Source organism: Notechis scutatus, chromosome 1 (genome assembly GCF_049901735.1).
Source record: "Notechis scutatus isolate UNSWTSFEM ecotype Mainland chromosome 1, rNotScu1.2, whole genome shotgun sequence".
Classification (NCBI taxonomy): Eukaryota; Metazoa; Chordata; class Lepidosauria; order Squamata; family Elapidae; genus Notechis; species Notechis scutatus.
Window position 1 is genome coordinate 124,700,286 of NC_142009.1, and position 21,745 is coordinate 124,722,030.

Here is a 21,745-nt window from a genome sequence, read left to right on the forward strand (position 1 = left end):
AGCAAAATGATCAAAGAAAATTGAGGGCATTGTTACAGAGGTCTAAATAGGGGTGGGATTCTACCAGTTTGGACCAGTTCTATAGAACCAGTTGTTACGATTCTGTGCAGTTCGGAGAACCGGCAAATCACACCACTGGCTGGCCTCTCCCCTCCCCACCCACCCCACCTAGGAGGCTTCCCTGAGGCCCAGTCAGGGGTGGTATTCAGGGAGTTGGGGGAGGGAGAAGTGGCCTGAGAGCAGAGCTGAACCTTTCTTAGGATTGAAGGTTCTATTTTTCAGTGCAGACTCAGGCAGCAGATTGCAGAAAGGTAGATTTGGGAATGAAGCTGTGATTCTGCAAGCAGCTCAATCTGCCTGCCTGCTTTGCCTGATTTTGGATAAAAGTTGCTCTTTTTTTAAAATAAAAAAATACATCTTTACATATATATTTACAATATTTACATACAAGCCATGCCCAGCCAGTCACATGACCACCAAGCCACACTCACAAATTAGGCCATGCCCACAGTACCAGTTGTTAAGGAATTTGAATCCCACCCCTAGGACTAAATAAGCATTTTTATTGAGTTCTTTATTTTTGCATTAATGTGAATAAATCACACTGATACAATGTGTGTGTGTGTGTGTGCGTGTGCGTGTGTGTGTGTGTTTTGGATGATGATAAGTACAAGATCTCTAAACATCAATACTTCAGTGAATGTTCCAGTTTTATATCTGAGTTTTGCACATTTTGTTCTTTTCCATTTAAAAGGACTCTTCAACATGACAGATACAAAGCATGATAGATTATTACTAATAAAAGATCTTTTATTCCAGGAAGTGGAGTGTTTCATAGTTTTATCATAGATTTATTTTAGGAATGGTGATTTAAATGATTTTAGCCAAACCTAATTTGCCAAATATTTTAAGCAGATTATTCTATTTGTATTTCCGAGGTGCTTGGTAGCCTTGAAACTGAATGGTTCTTGTATAACAGCTGTCTGCAACTAGAAATTGCTGATTCAAAGTCTAACCTAGAAACCTTACTAAATAGCTAATGGGTAGATTTAGAACAGGTGATAATATAGGGCTTTTAAAATGCTTGTAAGGGCTGCTTTTTATGAGTTAGGTTTTAAATACAGTAGAAGAGGGGTGTCAAATTCTTGGCCGGATGTATCATACACTGGCACGCTCGCCCATTTTAGCAAGGAGGGAAAAAGTTGTGATACGTCACATGACGACAATGTGTTGTCGCGAGTTTGACACCCCTGCAGTAGAATATTAAGCATTTGCCATGTAAATGGAAGCCTGTTGTGGATCACATTTTATGCCATTTCATATTGTTGCTTCTCCTGTTTTATCTATATCAGTAAAAGATAGGATTATGTGAGTTGTACTAAATGGGTATTATGGGTTTTTTTCCTGACCAACTATTCATGTACTTCCTTCTATATGGTCTTAACTTCTCATACATTAATTATGGCAGTACAAGGAGAAACACTAAGATAATGATTTCAGTATCACTGGGTTAACTAAGGAATGAAAACGTCTAGTTATTTCATCAGTTATTATTTATTAAGCACTGGATCTCTCTACCATTCCAGAGATCATTGGTATTACAATTGCACATGATTTTGAATCTTTCTTCCTTAAAAAATGCTTATTTAAAATGCACTGAAATATTGTGAAATAATTAATTCATTTTGACCTAATTCGTTTTAGGGTTACCGGTGTATCTGCCAGCCTGGCTGGGAAGGGCCATTTTGTGAATCTGAATCTAATGAGTGTAATTCTGGTCTGTGTAAGAACAATGGAACATGCATTGATCTCTTCAATGACTTTCGGTAAGAAGCATCCTCTCTGCACTAAATCATATCCCTCCTTTGTGTTTTACAATTTATTGACTTTGTTTCATTGGCTGAAGTTCTAAAGTTGATTAGAGAGAAGGACTCTTGACTCAAACATAAGTTCTGATGATTACATGGATGTGTATTTCTAGCTTTTCTTTTTTGGCAAATATTATGAAAGTAAACTACCACTGACTTGTCCCATAACTTTTTAACCGTTCAGTCTAATCTTATAGTTCTATGATTTCCTGGTGGTATTCATCCAAATCTAGCAACATCTGTCCCTTCTTATTTTTTTTTTTTCAAATTTGCTAAGTTTTGCTACATGCTGCAACCTGTTGTTGAGGTTTTAAAATCACTTTACTGCAATTATTAAGAAGCTTTTGACATATTGGCATCAAGAGTTTGTAGGAGTGCTGATGTATATCAAGCAGTCCATTGAGGAAGAAAAAATGATTGTATGGAAATGTGCAGGTATTTAATCCTCTTTTATACTGAAAGGAGAAAAGTACTATATTCCTCATTTTAAAAGCCTCGGTTTCATGCCCAGTGATTTATGCTCAGCTTTCAAGGTATATTATCTCTTTAATACCCAAAACAGCTGACATAAAAAGCAGTTCTCCTGGCTCACTTGTTTATTCATAGAGACATCAGAGAGCCGTCAAAGTCTCCATGCTTGAAGTACAAAAGGATTAATCTGGGTCAGGTCTCTTAACTTTGATTTTGATTTTAATAACTATTTCCACCAATGTTCCCTACTAGCAAATACAAAATTACCATGCATCACAGTACTCTTTTTAAAAATGCAAATTACTTTGGCTGTATTTTGTTGAGGTTAGGGCCCTATTATATCTGTGTATGTGTATGTGTGTGTGTACTGTGTGTATGTATGCATCAGTAGTGGGATTAAAAAAAAATTACTACTGGTTCTGTGGACGTGGCTTAGTTGGCGTAGCATGGCTTGGTGAGCATGGCAGGGGAAGGATACTGTAAAATCTCCATTCCCTCCACACTCCTGGGGGAACGTTACTGCAAAATCCCATTCCCTCCCCACCCCACTAACCTGTTTCCAGCTCTGTTCTCCTGTGCAGGGCAACAAAAGAAGAACCAGCTGATCAGCTGGGACTCGGGAGGCAGAGAATAGATGGGGGTGGGGCCAGTCAGAGATTATATTTGCTGGTTCTCCAAACTACTCAATATTCCTGCTATCGGTTCTCCAGAACTGGTCAGAACCTGCTGAATGCCATCTCTGTGTGGGACTGTATTGTGCAAATGTAGCCACTATACTGCTGTCTCTGTGTATCAGTATACAGAATTCTGGGAGTTGAAGTTCACAAGTCTTAAAGTTGCCAAAATTGAACACCTTGCTGATATAAAGCCAGAAAACAGTGGGACTATTTCTTATTGTTTACTTACTTTCTGATGCTGCTGTGGAAATCCTTTCCGAGGGCTAACTGAAAAGCTAGTCTCTGTAGCTTCTCTGAATAATTTAAACAGATCAATACATGACAGATTTTGGCCTTCTTGGTCTTTCAATTTATTTTCATTTGCTTTCTTCTCTAAAATGAAAGGCAAATAGATTCTTCTGTTCAGCCCAGTAAAAAAGAGATGCCTTAGCTTCATTTTTTTTGTGATGCTGTATAAATGATCACATCAACCCACAGTTCTGAATGCTTTTTATATTTGTTTACATTTTGCCGCTAATCAGTCGTAGTTCCTTTGATGCCAAAATTTCACCACCGAAAGGATTCAAAGGTATTGCGAGAGCAAATCTTTCACTCCTCTCATTCTGTTGGTGCTGACAAGAAATTATCCTGCTGGCAGGGAAAGGTCATCGTGGACCACTTGACTGCACATTCAGAATAAGCCAGAAAGCAAAAAGCTTTGTGAGCTTTAATAAGCTAACTTGAATTGTCTTGTTTATTTAATTGTCTATACATCACAAGTTGTTTGGTCTTCTGATGAAAAGTACATACAAAAATACATAACTGGTTTCAAATGAATAATCCTTATTCTTTCTGTAAGGTTGGACTTTTAAAGAATATTGCATCGGCATTTTCTTGAATCAGATGCTGAAATGTCCTCAATACAATACTTGGCTCCTCTTTCTAGATACTTCAAAGTGCAATCTTATACAAGTCTTATTAAGTCTAATGGGACTGCCTGATTGTATTATAAATACAAATAAGATTGTATTTCCCAGTACCTAAAAAGCACATCATAGGGGACAGAACCCTAAAGCATTCTTCTGTTTTAATGAATCCAAAATAACCATTTCTTAGATATCAAACTGAGGAAGGATAGAAGTTCATTTTAAGCCTTTTTATGCAGTCAGTAATAAATGAGGGTGGTTTGTTTTACCATATGAAAAGGTTCTGCTGGTGGTTGCCATATATTATAATAAAAGAGATTAATTTATCCCTACCATGATGTAGAGGAGAAAGCCAGAAACAGCATTGAAAAAGGAGCAATATAGTTATCAAGGTTTGAGCAGAAAGGAATTATAAACAGACCAATATATGCATCATTAAAACATGCTGAGTGTAATCAAAATAAGAAGTCATAAATAATGAATAAACTTGCCTTTAGGATATGTACGTATTTCTAAATATTGCTTTAAATTCTGATGTTCAAAACAGAAGTGCCTTCTCCAAAACATGTAACTCCATAGGTTCTCTAATGGAGAAAATCTGACTGTATATCTATAGTACTGCCAGCTTTTAAAATATCTGTCAATCTTAAAATATCTTTGGGAAAGATTAAGATTGAGAAATAATAATCAGATAATCAGAGTTGGAAGGGATCTTGTAGGTCATCTAGTCCAACCCCCACCCCCAGCGGGAGACCCTACACCATTTCTGACAGATGGGAGTCCAATCTCTTCTTGAAAGTGTCAAGAGATGGCATTCCCACAACTTCCGAGGGCAAGCTGTTCCATTGGTTGATTGTTCTCACTGTCAGAAAGTTTCTCCTTATTTTCAGGTTAAATCTCTCCTTGTTCAGTTTTCATCCATTATTCCTTGTCTGGCCTTGGGGTGCTTTAGAAAATAGCTTGATCCCTTCCTTTCTGTGGCAGCCCCTCAAATCTCTTTTTTCAAGCTTCAGGCTCCCCAACTGTCCAGGGCTGGCTTGCAAATTCTGTGTTGTCCAAGTACATTTGAGAAAATGGAATTAATAGAATAGATCACCAATTCTGAGGCACTTGGGACAGCTTAGTGACAGACATTACTTTTATGGACAGCTTGTCTTGCTGGCAGCCTGATGGGGAGAAAATGGGAAGCATTGTAGTTGTTGTTTCTTTACCTGACCACCCAGGAATTGTTCCCCTCCTTGCCTGGCAAAGCACTATGACTGGTTTGTTCTGGTAAACACAGCTTCTTGGTAGATTACAATATATACTAAAATGTGGAGTTATTTCATAATCTGTTTTCCCTATTTTGTACTGAATGTATCTGGACATCAGCACAATGAACCAGTGAAATATTAAATTGTCTGATATATATTTGAAGCCACAAGTTACTTTTTTTTATCAAACTTCTTCCAGTCCAGATGCCTATATTATATTATATTATATTATATTATATTATATTATATTATATTATATTATATTATATTATATTATATTATATTATATTATATTATATTATATTATATTATATTATATTATATTATATTATATTTATTATATTATATTATTATATTATATTATATTATTATATTATATTATATTATATTATATTATATTATATTATATTATATTATATTATATTATATTATATTATATTATAATTATATTAATAGGAAGATTTGGAAGATTTGACAAAAAAAATAACTTGTGGCTTCAAATGCAAGCCAAACTAGATGACATAAATAATTATATTTAGGAAATGTATCCAAGAACTTAAATCCATAGGGACATTTTGTTTTTGAAATTCATTTAAAGAAGTAGAGTTGCTAATGGGTCATCTGGTTTGGCACTAGATCAAAGTCATAAAGTCCATAATTGCATTCCATGCTTTTTTTTATGTATATGTCATGGTTATACTTCATTCCCATTTCAAACAGCTTTGGTGTCTTTTTTCTTTTCTGAAATTTTATTCTTAATCAATTGGAAAACAAATGACTTACCAGAAACTGCAAACGTTACTCACTCCCTGTTCCATGAGCTTTGAGTTCCAGTTAACAAGGAATAGTTAAATATCTTATCCTTTTTAGAATTTTAAATAATAAGTGAAAGATTAATTCTGAAGTTTGATTCAGGTCATTGATCTGATTTGGAGGGGGGGGACAATTCTACCCATGTGCCAAACCCCACTGAAAGTCAAGCACATTGGAGATGCCTTTAACAGAGAGAAATGTAAGGCAATACATTTAGGGAGGAAATACATATAAAACCATCTAAGATGATTTGGTTCCATTATTGTTTGTAAGCAGTTGGACCTGGATATGATTATTAACAATAAGTATAACATGATCCAGAAATGTGAAACGGCTACTAGAAGGGCTAACACAGTTTTGGAAGAAAACAGTCAGTCAAGGAGACTTGAAATCCTTATTCTTCTCCATTCTGCACTATATATGATTTTGGGAACCACATTAACAGAAGCATGTTGACATGTTTAGAAGGGACAATAATTCTGATATTGGAGCTTAAGAACATGCTCAGTGAAGAAAATTGGGGTGGGGTGGGGGATATTCAATCTGGAGAAAAAATAACTAGGGGAGAAAATATATTGGTGTTCAGGTACATAAAAGAGAACCATAGAAAATTATTTTTATATTGAAATTAGTATCAGAAATGACGCGTAATTTTTGTACCTATCTAGGATTAATTTAAATATAAGGAAATATTTCTCAACAATAGGAACTGCCAAACAGTGGAACAGTGGAATAACATGTGCTGTGGAAGTTTTAAGTTCATGATCTCTGGATATTTTAAAGAAGATTCTAGATAGCCATCAGGATGGCATGATTGGTTTTCATAATTGGCCATTATAATCCCTTCCAATTCCACAGTTCTATGACTCTATGAAGCCACAGAATCTAGTCTGGAAATAATCAGCTCAGATATCCAACACTATTAATATTGTGGGAGTCCTGAATTGTTTTCAGAATGTCTCAAAAACTTCATGTGGATGGGACGCTTCAAATGTTGTGCACTGGGCTTTGTATATGATCCAAAAAGTCATCTCTTCCAACTCACCTCATATCATCCCCAGTAGGTCGAGATGGCAAATAGAATGTCCCTTGATTTATTGGAATATTCATCCAAATCTTCCATGACTATGCAGTGTGCTAAAAAGAAGGAAATTGAAGTTACATTAATATTGGAATATATTGTTTTGCTACAAGCAAATATAAGAATTATATCATACTCTGTGTATTGAAAGTATTTATTATATAAGAAATGTATTTTTCATGCCATAAAATGTTTCATTTAAATTAAGTTCCCATTATTTGCATCTTTACTTTTATAGCTTCAGCCTGAGTTCCCTCAACCACCTGCACACATTAGGGAGCAATAGATAACTTTTAAGAGAAAGCTATACAAATATTTAAATATGCTTTTATAATTCTTGCGGCAAATATGCTTCATGTGTGCTCGCTCGCCAAAGCAACCGTTTCCTTTTCTCTTCCACCTGAATGAGCTTTTTAATATTATTATTACTTCACCCAAGTATCAAAGGCACCCATTTTGCTTTATTTTCAGATATAACTAGAAACATTAGCTTGAAAAATGTTTTGCCATGTTTGGAAAGTAAGTTGTTTAAAATGTTATATTTGAATAGGGTTTCATATAAAACTACCACTGTTGTGAAAAACTGTCAAAGAATGTGGCCTATGGGCATGAAGCAATATAGTGCTTGTGTAGTATGTCTCATTGAGTTTGAATAGGAAAAATCACAATCTTTGCTAAAGATAGCCAAAATTTGTGATCACATGTTGCTGTGCAGCACAGTGTACAAAATGTGATGTACATTGTTGGCAGTTCTGTTGTTCTAGGAAGAAGTACAACAAATAAACTGGAAACTGGAACTTTCCAGTTCTAAACTGGAAAGGAGGAGTATTGGATCCATCCAACTTCACAGAATCCCAGAACTGTATCACTGAATTATGGATCACTGAGTCCAACCTCTATTGCATGCAGGAATCCAAATTAAACTCTCCCCCACAGATGGCTGTCCAGGATGCAGATTGTATAAACTACGATCAGAATAGAATATATATCAAACAAGTAAAGCAGTTAAGAGCAAATTTAGGTATTTGTTTCTGTCATGAATAGTGACATTTTAAGTTCATTGAGAACGAAGCAGAGCAGGAAGATTTTGTATGATATCTAAAGACCTTAACATGACTTATTGACCACAGTTTTATACTAATCACAGGACTAGCACTAGTTTGGGTTTCACAAGGAGAGCTCAGTAGTGCCCAGCAGAGTTTGAATCTGTAGGCCAAGAAGTGATTTAGACCATCTGGTGACACAAATGTAGTATCTGTCTATAACTCCTTAAAGCTGCTGCAGCTTTTTCTATGAATAGCCATCTTTTCTGGGGGAATGCCTTCTTTGAAGTAAGGAGTGGCAAATTAGGTGCTATGTTTACTTATTGAAAAGCACTGTTGCCTTTAAATTCTACTCATTGGACAATGGGTAGAATTCAGTCTGTAGTATTCAGTCAATGGGTAATATTCAGTCTGTCATGGAGTCATTTCTACAGGAAGAGGACATATCTTTGAAATTTATTAAAGCAATGGTCTTGCAATACTGTTATCACTGTAGTTCTCTGACTACTGGAAATAGGGGCATAGGGGAGAATAATTAGGAACTCCTTAATTGGTTTAAGTAAAAAATACTTTGGTCTGGAACTTGTAATAGATGTCATATTTGGATCAAAACCAAAGAAGAAGCTCACCAATTCATTTTCAAAAGATTTTTATACCTCTTAAGTAAGTATTATGAAGAAATATGCACATCTGACAAATATGTACACATGGAAAGAATGATAGATGACAGCTCTTTCAAAGAATATGAAAGCTGATCAATATTAAACAAATAATCCAAGCTCAAATAGATTTTGATCCCCCTCCCTTCCCTATTGTTTTTCTTTGTTTGATAATGGATTTCAGGGCCCTGCTAGCTATCTAATACCTAAATATTTTATAACTGCACCTACTCTCTGCTTACAACAAAAATCAGGTGACAAGAGACATACTTTCTTGCAGTTGGCACTGGAAACAAATACAAGGAACAAGAATCTTACAGTTGTGGTCAATAGTTTTTATAAGAAGGTATAACACTTTGTATTTGGTCCCTATTTTAATAATTCAGCCATTTTATCAGTTTATTTTTCCCTGAAAAGTCTTAGCTAGTATTCTCAGAGAAGCAAGAACATTCCGGACCAAGTTTCCTGACTGGAATTGGACCTTGAATTCAGGGCCAATGCCCCCAAACAATAGGAAAACTGGACCCAGTGTAGTTGATTAGTGGGATAGGTATCACAGAATCTATCAAGGATCTTTTATTTTAATCATTTCATTTCATTTGTTCTCATTTCATTATTTATTCATTAATTGGTTTAATTCTTTTGAAGGGATAGGGTTATATCTCCACCCATTTTTTGACTATTATTTACCTCTATGTTTTCTTGTTTACTTCTATGAATGTTAAGGGCAACTAGCATTTCTGTATAAATCTAGGCCAACCATGAATTGATTGAGCTATTTTATTTCCCAAGCCCATAATTGGATACATTTACTTAAAAAAAATAATCCTGCTACTGTTTTTTTCTGACTTTTTTTTATTTAAAGAGTTTTATTTTACATGTATGTGGTTTTATAGACAAATTCTAAGATAATGGCACATTGGCAATTAAAATACCTGAAAATATTAAAAATAATAGAGATGAAGATAAGAGCTAACGACAATCATAAAACTACATTCTAAAAGTTAATATATGAAATTGTGTATATGTAATGTGTGTATGTGTATTTTACTATATAAAAGAACAAAGATATTATCTTTATGTAATATGGACACGAAGACCCACCAAGAACATTTTAGAGTGACATCTATAAGCCAAAGATAAATGCTTTATAAATATAACACATAAAAGTTCAAAGGTGAAAAAAGAGTAAGATTTATATAAGAAAAACACAACCAACACAATTTTATCAAAGGCTTGAGGAAAGGTCACATAAGTAAAACATGGAAATACCAATTCAACAAATTTAAACATAGTTGTTCTTTAAGAAGCCAACTTAGAAAAAGCAATAAAAAGCACTTTTCAATGAAACAAGAAAGGTGCCAAAATGGGCTTCCCCCAAAAAACACTATCTTCTAAATTGGTGATTAATCACTTTACTTCACTAATGAGTAAGTTTAGGTTGCCAGATCACATATTTTGAAATTTCATACACTTTAATTACTTTTAAAAAATAGACTTTAAAAAAATACACTTTACTTTTAAAAGTAAACTTGTAAGAATGAAGAATTACAACATTTGTACTGATTATTTGTTTATGTTCAAATTAACTATCCATTGCAGGCATTGTGCATAAATTTGCTGGTATTTCAGTGATAAAAAAGATGCAAGAAGTATTGAGCAATGCTCAAATCTGCTTAGACTATTACTATGAACCACTTCAGGCTTTCTTGATGCTGTCTGGACATTTGCATTAATTTCATACATACATCACAAAACCTTTTTTTCCATACAACAATATTTTCTTCCTTCCTGCCTGCCTCCCTGCCTTCCTTCCTTCCCACTGTCCTTCTCCATTGCAAAAGTGGACATAACTAAAAGCCTACTAAAATTTTCACAGCCAAATTTTTAGTTGGCTGATATATTGCTTTCCACACACAACTAAAATAGAGCTGGCTATGAAGGATCGCTGGCTTGCCAGGGAAGAGCCTGATGCTGATAGTAAGAAGTGTTCCAGAGCTTAGCATCTGGGTCCAGTAAGCACTATACAGATTCTCCATCTGTATCCGAAGCTGTTCATTGCTGCTGGGGAAGGAACAGTCAAACATAGTAAGGCAACAACAGCTAAAGCGGTGCCAATAGCAACAGAAGGCAGAATGAACTCAGCATTGAAATTAACATTCATATTCCAATTTATTTTTCACTTCCGTGGTAATGTAAAAAAATCTAGTTATTTAGGGCCAAATATGTTTTAGGCACATTGACTTGCTAGGAGGCAACCACTACACAGGGCATTTCTTATGCAAAGTTGCAGTGACGTTTCACTTGCTCTTTGCGAGCCAAGTTTTTAAAATAATGATTATTTGGGGGTTTAGTAGCATTGAAAACATTAAGGGAAAGGCCAAGATGTAATGTGAAATCTTTAAAAGTTCTAATAAAATACTAGGAGGAATTAGGAAGCTTGCGGATACCTTAGAATGTAGCCTATTTGTTTAATGAATGGAAGAAGTAGTAAACTCAGATTCATTCTGTGAATGAAATATCCTTTGTACATGGCATCATCATCTTCCTAGCATTTTCCCCACAGTATTTTGTATTTTCTTTCTCTTCTCTTCTTTTCTTTGTTTCTGGCTTTATGTGTTAATATTGTAATTTTTTTTTCACCAAAAATGATTTTAAGAAAAGAAAATTCTCTTTGTTAACAGACCAGACCAGCTCAGACCAGACCAAAACAGAACAGAACAGAATAACAGAGTTGGAAGGGACCTTGGAGGTCTTCTAGTACAATTCCTTGCTTAGGCAGGAAATCCTATAGCATTTCAGACAAATGGTTAGCCAATCTCTTCTTAAAAACTCCCAGTGTTGGAGCATTTACAACTTCTGAAGGCAAGTTGATCCACTGATTAATTGTTCTAACTATCAGAAAATTTCTTCTTTGTTCTAGGTTGCTTCTTTCCTTGATTACCATAGTTTCCACCCATTGCTTCTTGTCCCGCTCTCAGGAGTTTTGGAGAAAAGCTTGACTCCCTCTTTTTGTGTCATCCCTAGTCCTTCTTTTGATCAAACTAGACAAACTCAATTTCAGCAACCGTTCTTTATATGTTTTAGTCTCCAGTCCCCTAATCATCTGTGTTGCTCTTCTCTGCACTCTTTCTAGAGTCCCAACACCTTTTTTTACATCATGGTGACCAAAACTGGATGTTAAAAACAAAAATCTTGTGTGACATTTTATTTTGATAGAAATAACTATGTCCCTTGTTTCTTCTATCTAATGAATAATGACAGATTTGGTATGCTAACATATTTTGCATACTACTATTAATTTCTGTATGAGTATCATCCAAATTTTTTTCATATAGTCAACAGTTACTATTTGGATAATGTAGAAAATACACAAGCAATAGTACAATAATGAATAGTGCACTCATTCATTATTTTTGCAAGATTTTAGATCCACATACTTATCTCTAATGAGGCAAGGTCAGACTTATGAGTTAGAAAAGTAGGTGAAAGTATATACTGTATTACATCACAGTGAAGTCTAGATTTATCTGCATTTATCTCTATTTGGATTTCTTTTTCAAAACAAGAACATAAACAAGCAAACAAAATCCCCAATGATCTACTTTAAGAGCATAGTACAGAGCAACAGGATACTATAAAAATAGCCTTCTTGTTTATTGATGCTGTTATTTGACCTATAAGAAATATATACATGTACAGATATAGTATTAGTTTGGCCATGTATATACTAATAATAATAGCTCATCAGCTGCCTTGCTGGGACAGGACTATGCATATTATAAATATCATAGAATGAAATCTTTATCTTTTGAGCACTAGCAAATGTCAAAGGACCATCTATATAAGTATATTAGTCAGTTTGATAATTTGCTTCATTGCATCCAACATATAACAGAACTGGTTGGGTACATCATTTCTTTATGTAGGAAAAATTGCAATTACAGGGAAAAATGTAGAAGAGGAAAATTGGTGACCTCATTATTTTTAATCTAACCCCCTTGTAATGAATCTCATTTTAGATGAGTCATAACAAAATCAATTTTGTTTGCTCTTTTGCCCTTTGTTCAGTGGTTTTCAGAAAGCATTGTGACATCTTTAGAGAAATCCTAGTGAAGTATGATTTTCAAACAAACAAATATAAAATGGTGTGAGCACTTTGCAGTGGCTCATTAGAAATGAAAGGAGAACCCATCCATCAGTGTTTGGTACAGATGAGATATTTCATGCATGGCCAATGTCTATGCCAAACACAAAGAAACAGAATTTTGACGACATTACCGGAATTGCCACTAGCATTAAATCCTATTGAACCATGGAAAATGAATAATAAGCAATTTCATGTAAATGTGTCATATGCAGAACTATAGTAAAAGCTATATTTAGCTATTAATAAAAAGCCATTAATAAAAACTAAACAATATATTTCTGGAAACAGGCATTTGACCTTGTCTTTGATGCAATTAGTTTTGGACTTAGAGTAAACGCAAACACTATTATAACTAATTAATGTTACCATTCCTTATCACAACCAAGTCTTCTTTGCTGTTCTTTAAGCCAACTTTGTACAGTCAAGTTTGTTTGTTGTTTGTTTGTGTGTTTGTCTATGGTGTTGGCTCATTTGGGACAATGTGACAGAACCTCTATTTCTGACTATATTTGTGCTGGATGATTGCAGTCCACAATTAAAGCAGCATCCATAGCTTTCCGGTACTTACAATATGATGTCCAACTGTCTCCATAATTTAACAAGTTATGGCACATTACTATTACTATTATATGAATGGTAGAGAGAATTTATTTCGGTACTGTAGATTTTCATCATTTGCAGGCAAGGAATTTGACAAATCTATTTTTGAATGAATGGAGAGAACACATCATAACACGATAACCACCAATGTTTAATAGATTATTAGGTTATGATTATACCATTCTATTATATCCATCTGAATTATGCTTTTTTTAAAAAAAATCAGTAACAACAAATGGCTGTCCCATTGTTGATAGGTTTCCTAGTACTTAACTTTAAATCTGAATATAAAAGAACATTGTCATTAAAAGGAACTTTCCATTTAGCTGAGTTTTTTTAAAAAAAAATAAATAATGCAATGTAAGTAGCATGAAGAACTTCCAAATGGTTGATGAAAAGTTTGAAGATAGATTTTTTTTATATATATAGTAAACAGAGGTTGGTAACAAGATTTTCTTGTGTATACTAAACATGTGTTTGAATAGGCCACGGTTAACATCTACTCTATTATAACTTGCTAACCATATTACCAGCCTTTTTTATCTGAAAATACATAAAGGAGGAGAGAATCTAAAAGAAGTCAGATTTCTTGGAATAGTTAAGTCACCAACAGTTTTTTAATTAAAAGAAGAAGAAGAAGAAGAAGCAAAAGGTGAGGATGACACCGCTGTACCCGGACTTAAAGAAATAGGAGATAAAAGGAGAGGTCCTTACAATTTTACTCTACTCTCACAGTTTCCAGCCAACATGCCTGGGAACTGATGTTTATGCTTCTGAAGGACATCCAGGTATGAGAAGACTTCTATATGCAGGAATAGCAATAGGGCCTTTGTCTCTGTCTAATCTAGTACATTAGACCTAACAATAAAAAATGAATGGCTGTTTTGTTAAGCTCTCTTTGATATTGATTTAGTACAAGTTTATTTTTTTTATTTTATTTTTTAAAAACAAGTTTTATTAATTTTCAAAACACACAAATCATCATTATCCATTACATGTTTAAACCTTTTTCCATTATAAATTTAACAAGTCAGATAAACTATATTTCTGTTTTAAACCATTTCCATATAAACATACAAAAACCTCTTATCCAATTTCTCTTTACTTCTCTTTACTCTTATTCAATTTCATTATTATTATTTCATCTATTTCTTTCTGACTTAGTTACCATTATTCTCATTCTATATTTCTGCAAGGTTTTATTAATTCTCCCCCCCCAAAAAAACATATACACACAACACACAAAACATAAAAAAAATCTTTTTGGAAAGTAACTTGGACCCAGGTATCTCTCTCTTCATGGACTTCAATTATATTCATGCTCATCTTACATATCATTACTTATTTTATTTACCATTCTAAGTCTTCTATATTAACTTCCTCCACATATTTCACTCTTCTTAATTCTATCTTAATTAATCATCTTAATTTGAGTCATTATATTTGTATCTTTTGTCTATTCTTTATTGTCCCTTTGTCTCGTTCCTTATATAAAAAAAAAAAGAAGTTTCTCCTGAAATCACTAATCAGAGTATGATGCCTTTCTATCTCCCCTAAATTAATCAAATTAACCTTTAAAATAACGCCCAATGCCCAATCCGATTTTGCTTGGTACATTCTATCTAAATAGTACATCCAGAATAATTAAATACATAGTTAAACAATATATCTAAATATTAAAAACAAATACTATAATAAGAATTTTATAATAACATCAATACCATAATCTTATTAAACTCTTTAATTAAAACTCAATATTCTAAACCTCCCCTCATATTATTAAATTTTAAAACCAATCATTATTAAACATTTCAACATTTTAATCTCTTATCAACTCTTAAACCATTTAAGTTTTCTATTTCTGATACAATACTACAATATCATCTTATGTACCTTGCAAAATCTTTTTGAAGAAATTATACTTTATCCTTTATCCCTAAAAAGATTCCTTTTTCCCCATTTAATTTCAAAACTTTGTAGCTTTTCTCCACCTTTTCCCTTTCTTTCTTCTCCCAACAAACCTTTCTACCCCCCTTCTTCTAGCCTCTGCCTTACTGGCTTCCCTTCTCTGTCGTGTTCCTTTTCCCTTTTGTTTACTATCATTATATTGATTTTGCACCTTATTTTTCCCTTTCTTAAGTGTTTTTTAAATCTTAAGTCCTTTATTTCTCTTCCTTTCCCTCTTCCTTCTTTCTTGGTCGAGTTCTGAAATTCATTAAAAATGGCTTCCTTTCCTTCTTCTTCTTCTGCTGTCTTCATCTGTTGTAATGTTTGTTGATAGTTAATAAGCGCCATTTCTAAAAAAAAGGAAGGCTTCTTTCAAACCAGCTTTACCATTTTTTTTGCTTGTTCATAATCTTTTCTCAGTTCCTCAATAGAGAGAGCCATTATAAATCTTTTCTTTTCTTTTCCCCTTCTTTCTTCTTACAACAACCAGAATATTCCAAAGAGAAAATAAAACAGTCCCAAAGTTATCAATCAGTCCAAACCAAGGCAGAGTTCTCACTTTCTCCTCCTGGGGTAGTATCAATCAGAGAAAAAGAAAGTCCAAATCTGTTTCTTAAAATCTTAAAATCTTATTGCAATATATTTTAGTCTTCAAATCCTTAAGGCATCTCCTCCAACAAAGTCTTAGCATACAAATATTTTTTTTTAGTCCTCTCTCTTCCCACTCATCTGAAAGTTTTCACCTAAAAAAATAGGTTTCTTAATATCCACTTATTTATTCCGTAGGAAAAGAGGGTAAGCTTTCCTTTCAGCACCACCAAACTGCCGCTTTTTCCTCTTCTAGAAGGTATCATTCAGAAAGTCATACTTTTCAGGAATTTTGTTAAATATGTCTTAGAGTCCTAGGAACCAAGAAAACTTTCTCCTTTCAAAAACTTTCTCCACTTCCTCCTGCGCATTCTTACCCGGCTGCCAGCTTCTTTGTGGCGGCCATTACAGACCGCCGCTGCACTGCCTTGGGAAAAGGGGGTTCTGCCGGCCGGGAGGGGGTCTGCAACACCCCTAACCCCTCTCCGGATCCCCCTACCTTCAGCTGCCCCTGCAGGGCAGCCTAGCTCCGTACGCATCCGGATCAGAGCCCCAAAGCGGCTAGCGCAGCAGGGATCGCGCAGCCGCAAATCCCTGCCGCTCACGAAGCCGACAAACCGGAAGTCCCTGATTTAGTACAAGTTTATTTAGTACAAATTCCTTCTATAAATATTCCTAATTTATGGCTGCAAGAAAAGATTGTTCTCCATTGCTCCTGAAGGCAGGGCCTTAGTAGATAAAATTGCAGAGGAGTATTCTTAATAGTGATAGCTGTTCAGCAATGGAACAAACTACTTCAAGACATGTTGAGCTATTCTCTTGAGAGATTTAAGCCAAAGCCTTGATGGGCTTTGTGAGTAGGAAAACATGCATTGTGTATTTTGCACTGAACCAAGGGCTGGGCTAAACCTGCTTGACAAAATTGACACCTTCCAGATTTATTGCTGGTTAGTAATTATGAACGTGAAAAAAATTGCATTAGCTAAAAAAAAACCATATCTTTGAAGTTCTATTTTGACAAATGTCTCAACTAGGCAAAAATATGGATAATTGTGAATTAATGCTTGAGATCTTTTAGACAAATACAATATTGTTATCAAATAATCCTAAATCTGTTTGAATCTGATCCTGTTAACTTTTCTACTTAAATTAATGACTGGGTATAGTTATAAACTCCTACGGAAGTATGCCACTAAAGATCATTATAGTACTAGCCTTGTTGGTTTATATTCATAGGAAGAAGTTGATATTCACTTGTAAAATAAAAAGGATTTGTGAACTTTCTGTAATGCAACATTGTAATTGGGGGGGGGGGGGGGGGGGGGGGGGGGGAAAATTAAATTTTTTTATTTTTTTTTTTTTTTTGGGGGGGGGGGGGGGGGGGGGGGGGTGGGGGTTTGTTATTTTTTTTTTTGGTTTTTTTTTTTTTTTTTTTAAATAAAAAATTAAGTAAATTCTAAAAAAAAATATAAAATAAAAAAAAAAAAAAAAAAAGGAAGGTTTTTGTTGTTTTAATACGTTGTTGTTTTTTTAGGGACTAACAAGGGGGGGGTTTTCACCCCTTATTTGTTTTTTTGTTTTTCTCTTTTATTGATTCACAACAGTAATTCAATTAGATTAGATATATACTGAAACAAATGAACACGGTTACCTATCTGAAATTTGTCTTGATTACAGTGAAATTACTTTTCAGATATTAGGAGAATCTGTGCTTAGGTTATGGTCTAGAAACCAGACCAGTAACTAAAATGTATAAATCAATTCCACAGCAATTTAGGGTAGATTTTAAAATTTCTTACTTTCCAAATATAATCATTTGGATTCAGTTATTTAAATAGTGATGAAAGGAATAACAAATATCTATATGACCTAATATAACAGGAATATATTAGAATCAAAATGTGCCTCTGTTTCCATCCCCTCCCACTTGACACACACACTTGGGTATTGTGTTGCACAGTGTGTTAAGCCTGCCCCTACAGTACTTACTGCTTTACAGAAAAGAATATGACTGGGAAAGCTATGATAAGAAATTCATAAAAAGAGGAAAATGAATCCTAAGAAATTAGACAAGGAACAGGCAAAAGAGGGCTGAACCAATTAAATTGGAAGGAACTTATTAAACTGGAAAGAACAAAAAAAAATGCATAAATCCTCTAAGACTTCCTGAAAAGACTATAGAAGCAAAGGCAGATATTTCCACTGTTATGATAATAATAGTCCTCCCTCCCTCCCTCTCCCCCCCCTCTCTCTCTCCAGCTTAATCCTGTCAAATGCTTTCTGCATATATATAAGGTCAATATACTCTTTCATCTGAATTTTGCAAAGAAAGTGAGACATTGGAAATATCTTGTTTGAATTTCTTATTTTTAATAAAAGGTTTCTTGAAATGTGTTTCAAAAAGAATTTTCCATATAGATTCTTGAAAGTATATAATGGATGGGTTTAAAAGACAAGTTAAAATACATGTGGGTAATTGTGCCTTTGGCATATGGCAAACATAAAGTTCCTTCATTATCAATTTTTGTTGTTTTGTATTTCCTGTTATAATCTTATTCAGGGAGAAAATTCCTTCACAAGTTGTAGAGAGGTACAACATTTAAATTATTATTAATAAACACATTTATATAGCTGCCGAATTCACGTATACGTGACTGCAGGTAGCTTACAGTATTTAAAAATTCACTGTATAATATAAATTCTTAAGTAACTTCACCGCTCCTCCTATGGCAGCAGTAACACAATCAAATCAGTCACTTGATCAGCTCCATTTCCATTTGTGGTTTCCAGGCTCACTGACCATGTTTTTAGCACCTGATATATCTTTAACAATGTTATATTTAACATTTAGAATAACAGTGTAACAAAATTGGAAGGGACCTTGGAGGTCTTCTAGTCCAACCCACTGCTCCAGCAGGACACCCTATGGTAAATTGCATAGATTTTCTACATGACAATCAACCCCTGGTATTTCCAATCTTCTAATGATGCACACATTTCTGCTATAACGGTCCACTCACCTTGCTTGTCATCCTCTTCATCTATTTTTTTCTACCTTTACCAGGAACAGAGCCTTCCCCAGAGTTCTTGTATAATGTGTCTGAGGTAGGATAAATTGAACGAACGAATAAATTAAATCCCACCTCACCAACTTCCTACAATGCTTTGAAACTGTTAACAGGCTCATTGAACCCTAGCCTTCTCAACATTTTATACTTGGATTTTTTGAAAACTTTTGATGCAGTTCTTCCTTCTTAATGACTCTTGAATAAATCCAACAGCCCTGGCTATCCAGTCATGATTTTTAATAGATTGTTAGCTTGTTGTTTTTTTTTAAAGCAAGCAAGCAAGCAAGCAAGCAAAGAATTGATGAAGTGAGAAGTGGAATCCCTCAGGGATCTAATTGGAACCAGTGGTATTTGACTTGTTCATAAATAGTCTTAAGGTCCTGAATCAGAATAGAACTAGAAGGGACCTTGGTGGTCTTCTAGTCCAGCTTCTGCTCAAGTAGGAGACCCTATACCATTTCAAACAGATGGCTATAAGGTGTAAGCAGTGACCTGGCCAGATTTGCATGTGATGCTAAACTATTCTGGTTGATTTTTTTTTTAAAGACTCCAGGACAAATACTTCAAACTGGGTGAAATGTCAAATAGCATATGTCAAGCCTCCAAGTAACATACCCCAAAAAATAAAGTCCAAGGCATCCATCTTCCTTTCAAAGTCTATTTATTAGGTACTGAGGCAGGGACTTGATGTCATCCCAACTTTGACCCAGATTTGGAATTACACCCAATAAAAGCAAAAGTGTGAAACTTCCCACCTGAGTCACAATCTCCAATCAAGTCTCAGTCCAAAAGACCAGCGACTCCAAACTCCACTTTCAGTCAGCTGCAGGCATCTTCTCTGTTGCCACGGGAAAGGAATGCCACCTAGACATAACATTCCCCCTTTATCTTTACAACCCCCTTTCAACAGTTAGAAAGTGGCGAACCTGGAGTATTATTAAATTCATTTACTCACAAAAGCTAATAGAAAAAAGAATACAAAGGCTAAAATAAAATATGGCTACACATATGTTATCTTCAGGGTCAACAGCGTATGCAACTCTAATCCATTTTTTACACTTGAGATGATAAAAAAAAGGTCTTCCCCCTATGCACGTCTGTCTGTAACTAACCTGGAAAAAAAAAGGAGGGTGGAATGCGATTATAATAGATAATTCAGCAATGACAACTCTGAGGAAAGCGCATTCTGTACTAGAGTTCATCAGAAACAGATTAAAAAGAAAAATACCAATACAATCACAACTTTATGAGGTGTCTGTTTCTGGACTACTGCCTCAAAGGTTCTGACCCTCACATTTGAAAAAAAAGAAAGAACAGATTGGAAAAATTAGTGACCAAAATGTTCAGGGCATTTGAACTTTTTTCCTATGAGACAAAGTTAGAACACGTGACCTCTCTTACTGGGAGAATGGATGACTGAGGGAAGACATTGGTAGTCCTCAATTTACAACCATTCATTTAGTGACAGTTCGAAGTCACTGAAAAAAAGTGACTTACAATCGTTTTTTCACACTTGTGACCATTGCAGCATCTACATGGTCACGTGATCAAAATTTGACTACTTGGCAACTGGCATGTATTTATGACTGTTGCAGTTCCTGGGTCATGTGATCACCTTTTCTCATTTTCTGACAAGCAAAGCCAATGTGGGAAGCCAGATTCAGAACAGAACAGAATAACAGAGTTGGAAGGGATCTTGGAGGTCTTCTAGAACAACTCATTCTAATTCACTTAACAACTGTGCTACCAACAAGGGGGGGAAGGGCAGGGGGAGGGAGAGGAGGAAGAAAATTTAATGGCTGTAGATATTTTCAATCAGAATAGAGCTGGAAGAGACCTTGTAGATCTTCTAGTCCAACTCCCTGCTCAAGCAGGAGACCCTTTACCATGTCAGACAGGTGACTATCCAGTCTTTTCTTTAAAAACCTCCAGTGATGAAGCATCTACAACTTCTGAAGGCAAGCAGCTCCACTGGTTAATTGTACTCACTGTTAGAAAGTTTATCCTTAATTCCAGGTTGCTTCTCTCCTTGATTAATTTCCATCCATTGTTTCTTATCTTGCCTTCTGGTGCTATGGAAAATAAGTTGACCCCCTTGTCTTCTTTGTGGCAGCCCTTCAAATATTGGAATACTGCTGTCATGTCATCCCTAGTCCTTATTTTCTCTAGACTAGCCATACCCAATTCCTGCAACCGTTCTTCATTTGTTTTTGTCTCTAAGCTTTTAATCATTTTAGTTGCTCTTCTTTGCACTTTTTCCAAAGTCTCAGCATCTTTTTGTAATGTGGTGACCAAAACTGGATGCAGTATTCTAGGTGTGGTCTTACTAAGGATTTATAAAGTTGTACTAATACTTCACATGATTTTAATTCTATGTCCCTGTTTATGCAATCAAGATTGTATTTAGCGATTTAACAATATTAATGATATAGCTTTAATAATCCATCTTTTAATATTGAGGGGTATGCTTCAGCCAGGGATATTCCTAAATCAAACCTTTGATTTTTTCAAAACAGAGGATTACAAGAACACTAGATGCATGGAGAGAAACCCCAATATAAAATGAGAAGTTACTGAATGTTGGGTACAAATTATATCTCAGGCAGGTGGGTGACACCCTTG

At 34.8% G+C, this 21,745-nt stretch overlaps 1 protein-coding gene across 1 annotated transcript in view; it reads left to right on the forward strand.

Moving 5' to 3' along the window:
- LOC148132974 (protein eyes shut homolog) overlaps positions 1 to 21,745 on the forward strand; it is a 110,408-nt gene that overhangs the window by 83,153 nt on the left and 5,510 nt on the right. Inside the window, exon 8 of the mRNA XM_087951167.1 lies at positions 1,705 to 1,826. Coding sequence (XP_087807293.1) covers positions 1,705 to 1,826 — 122 coding nt within the window. The remainder of the gene's footprint in view (positions 1 to 1,704; positions 1,827 to 21,745) is intronic.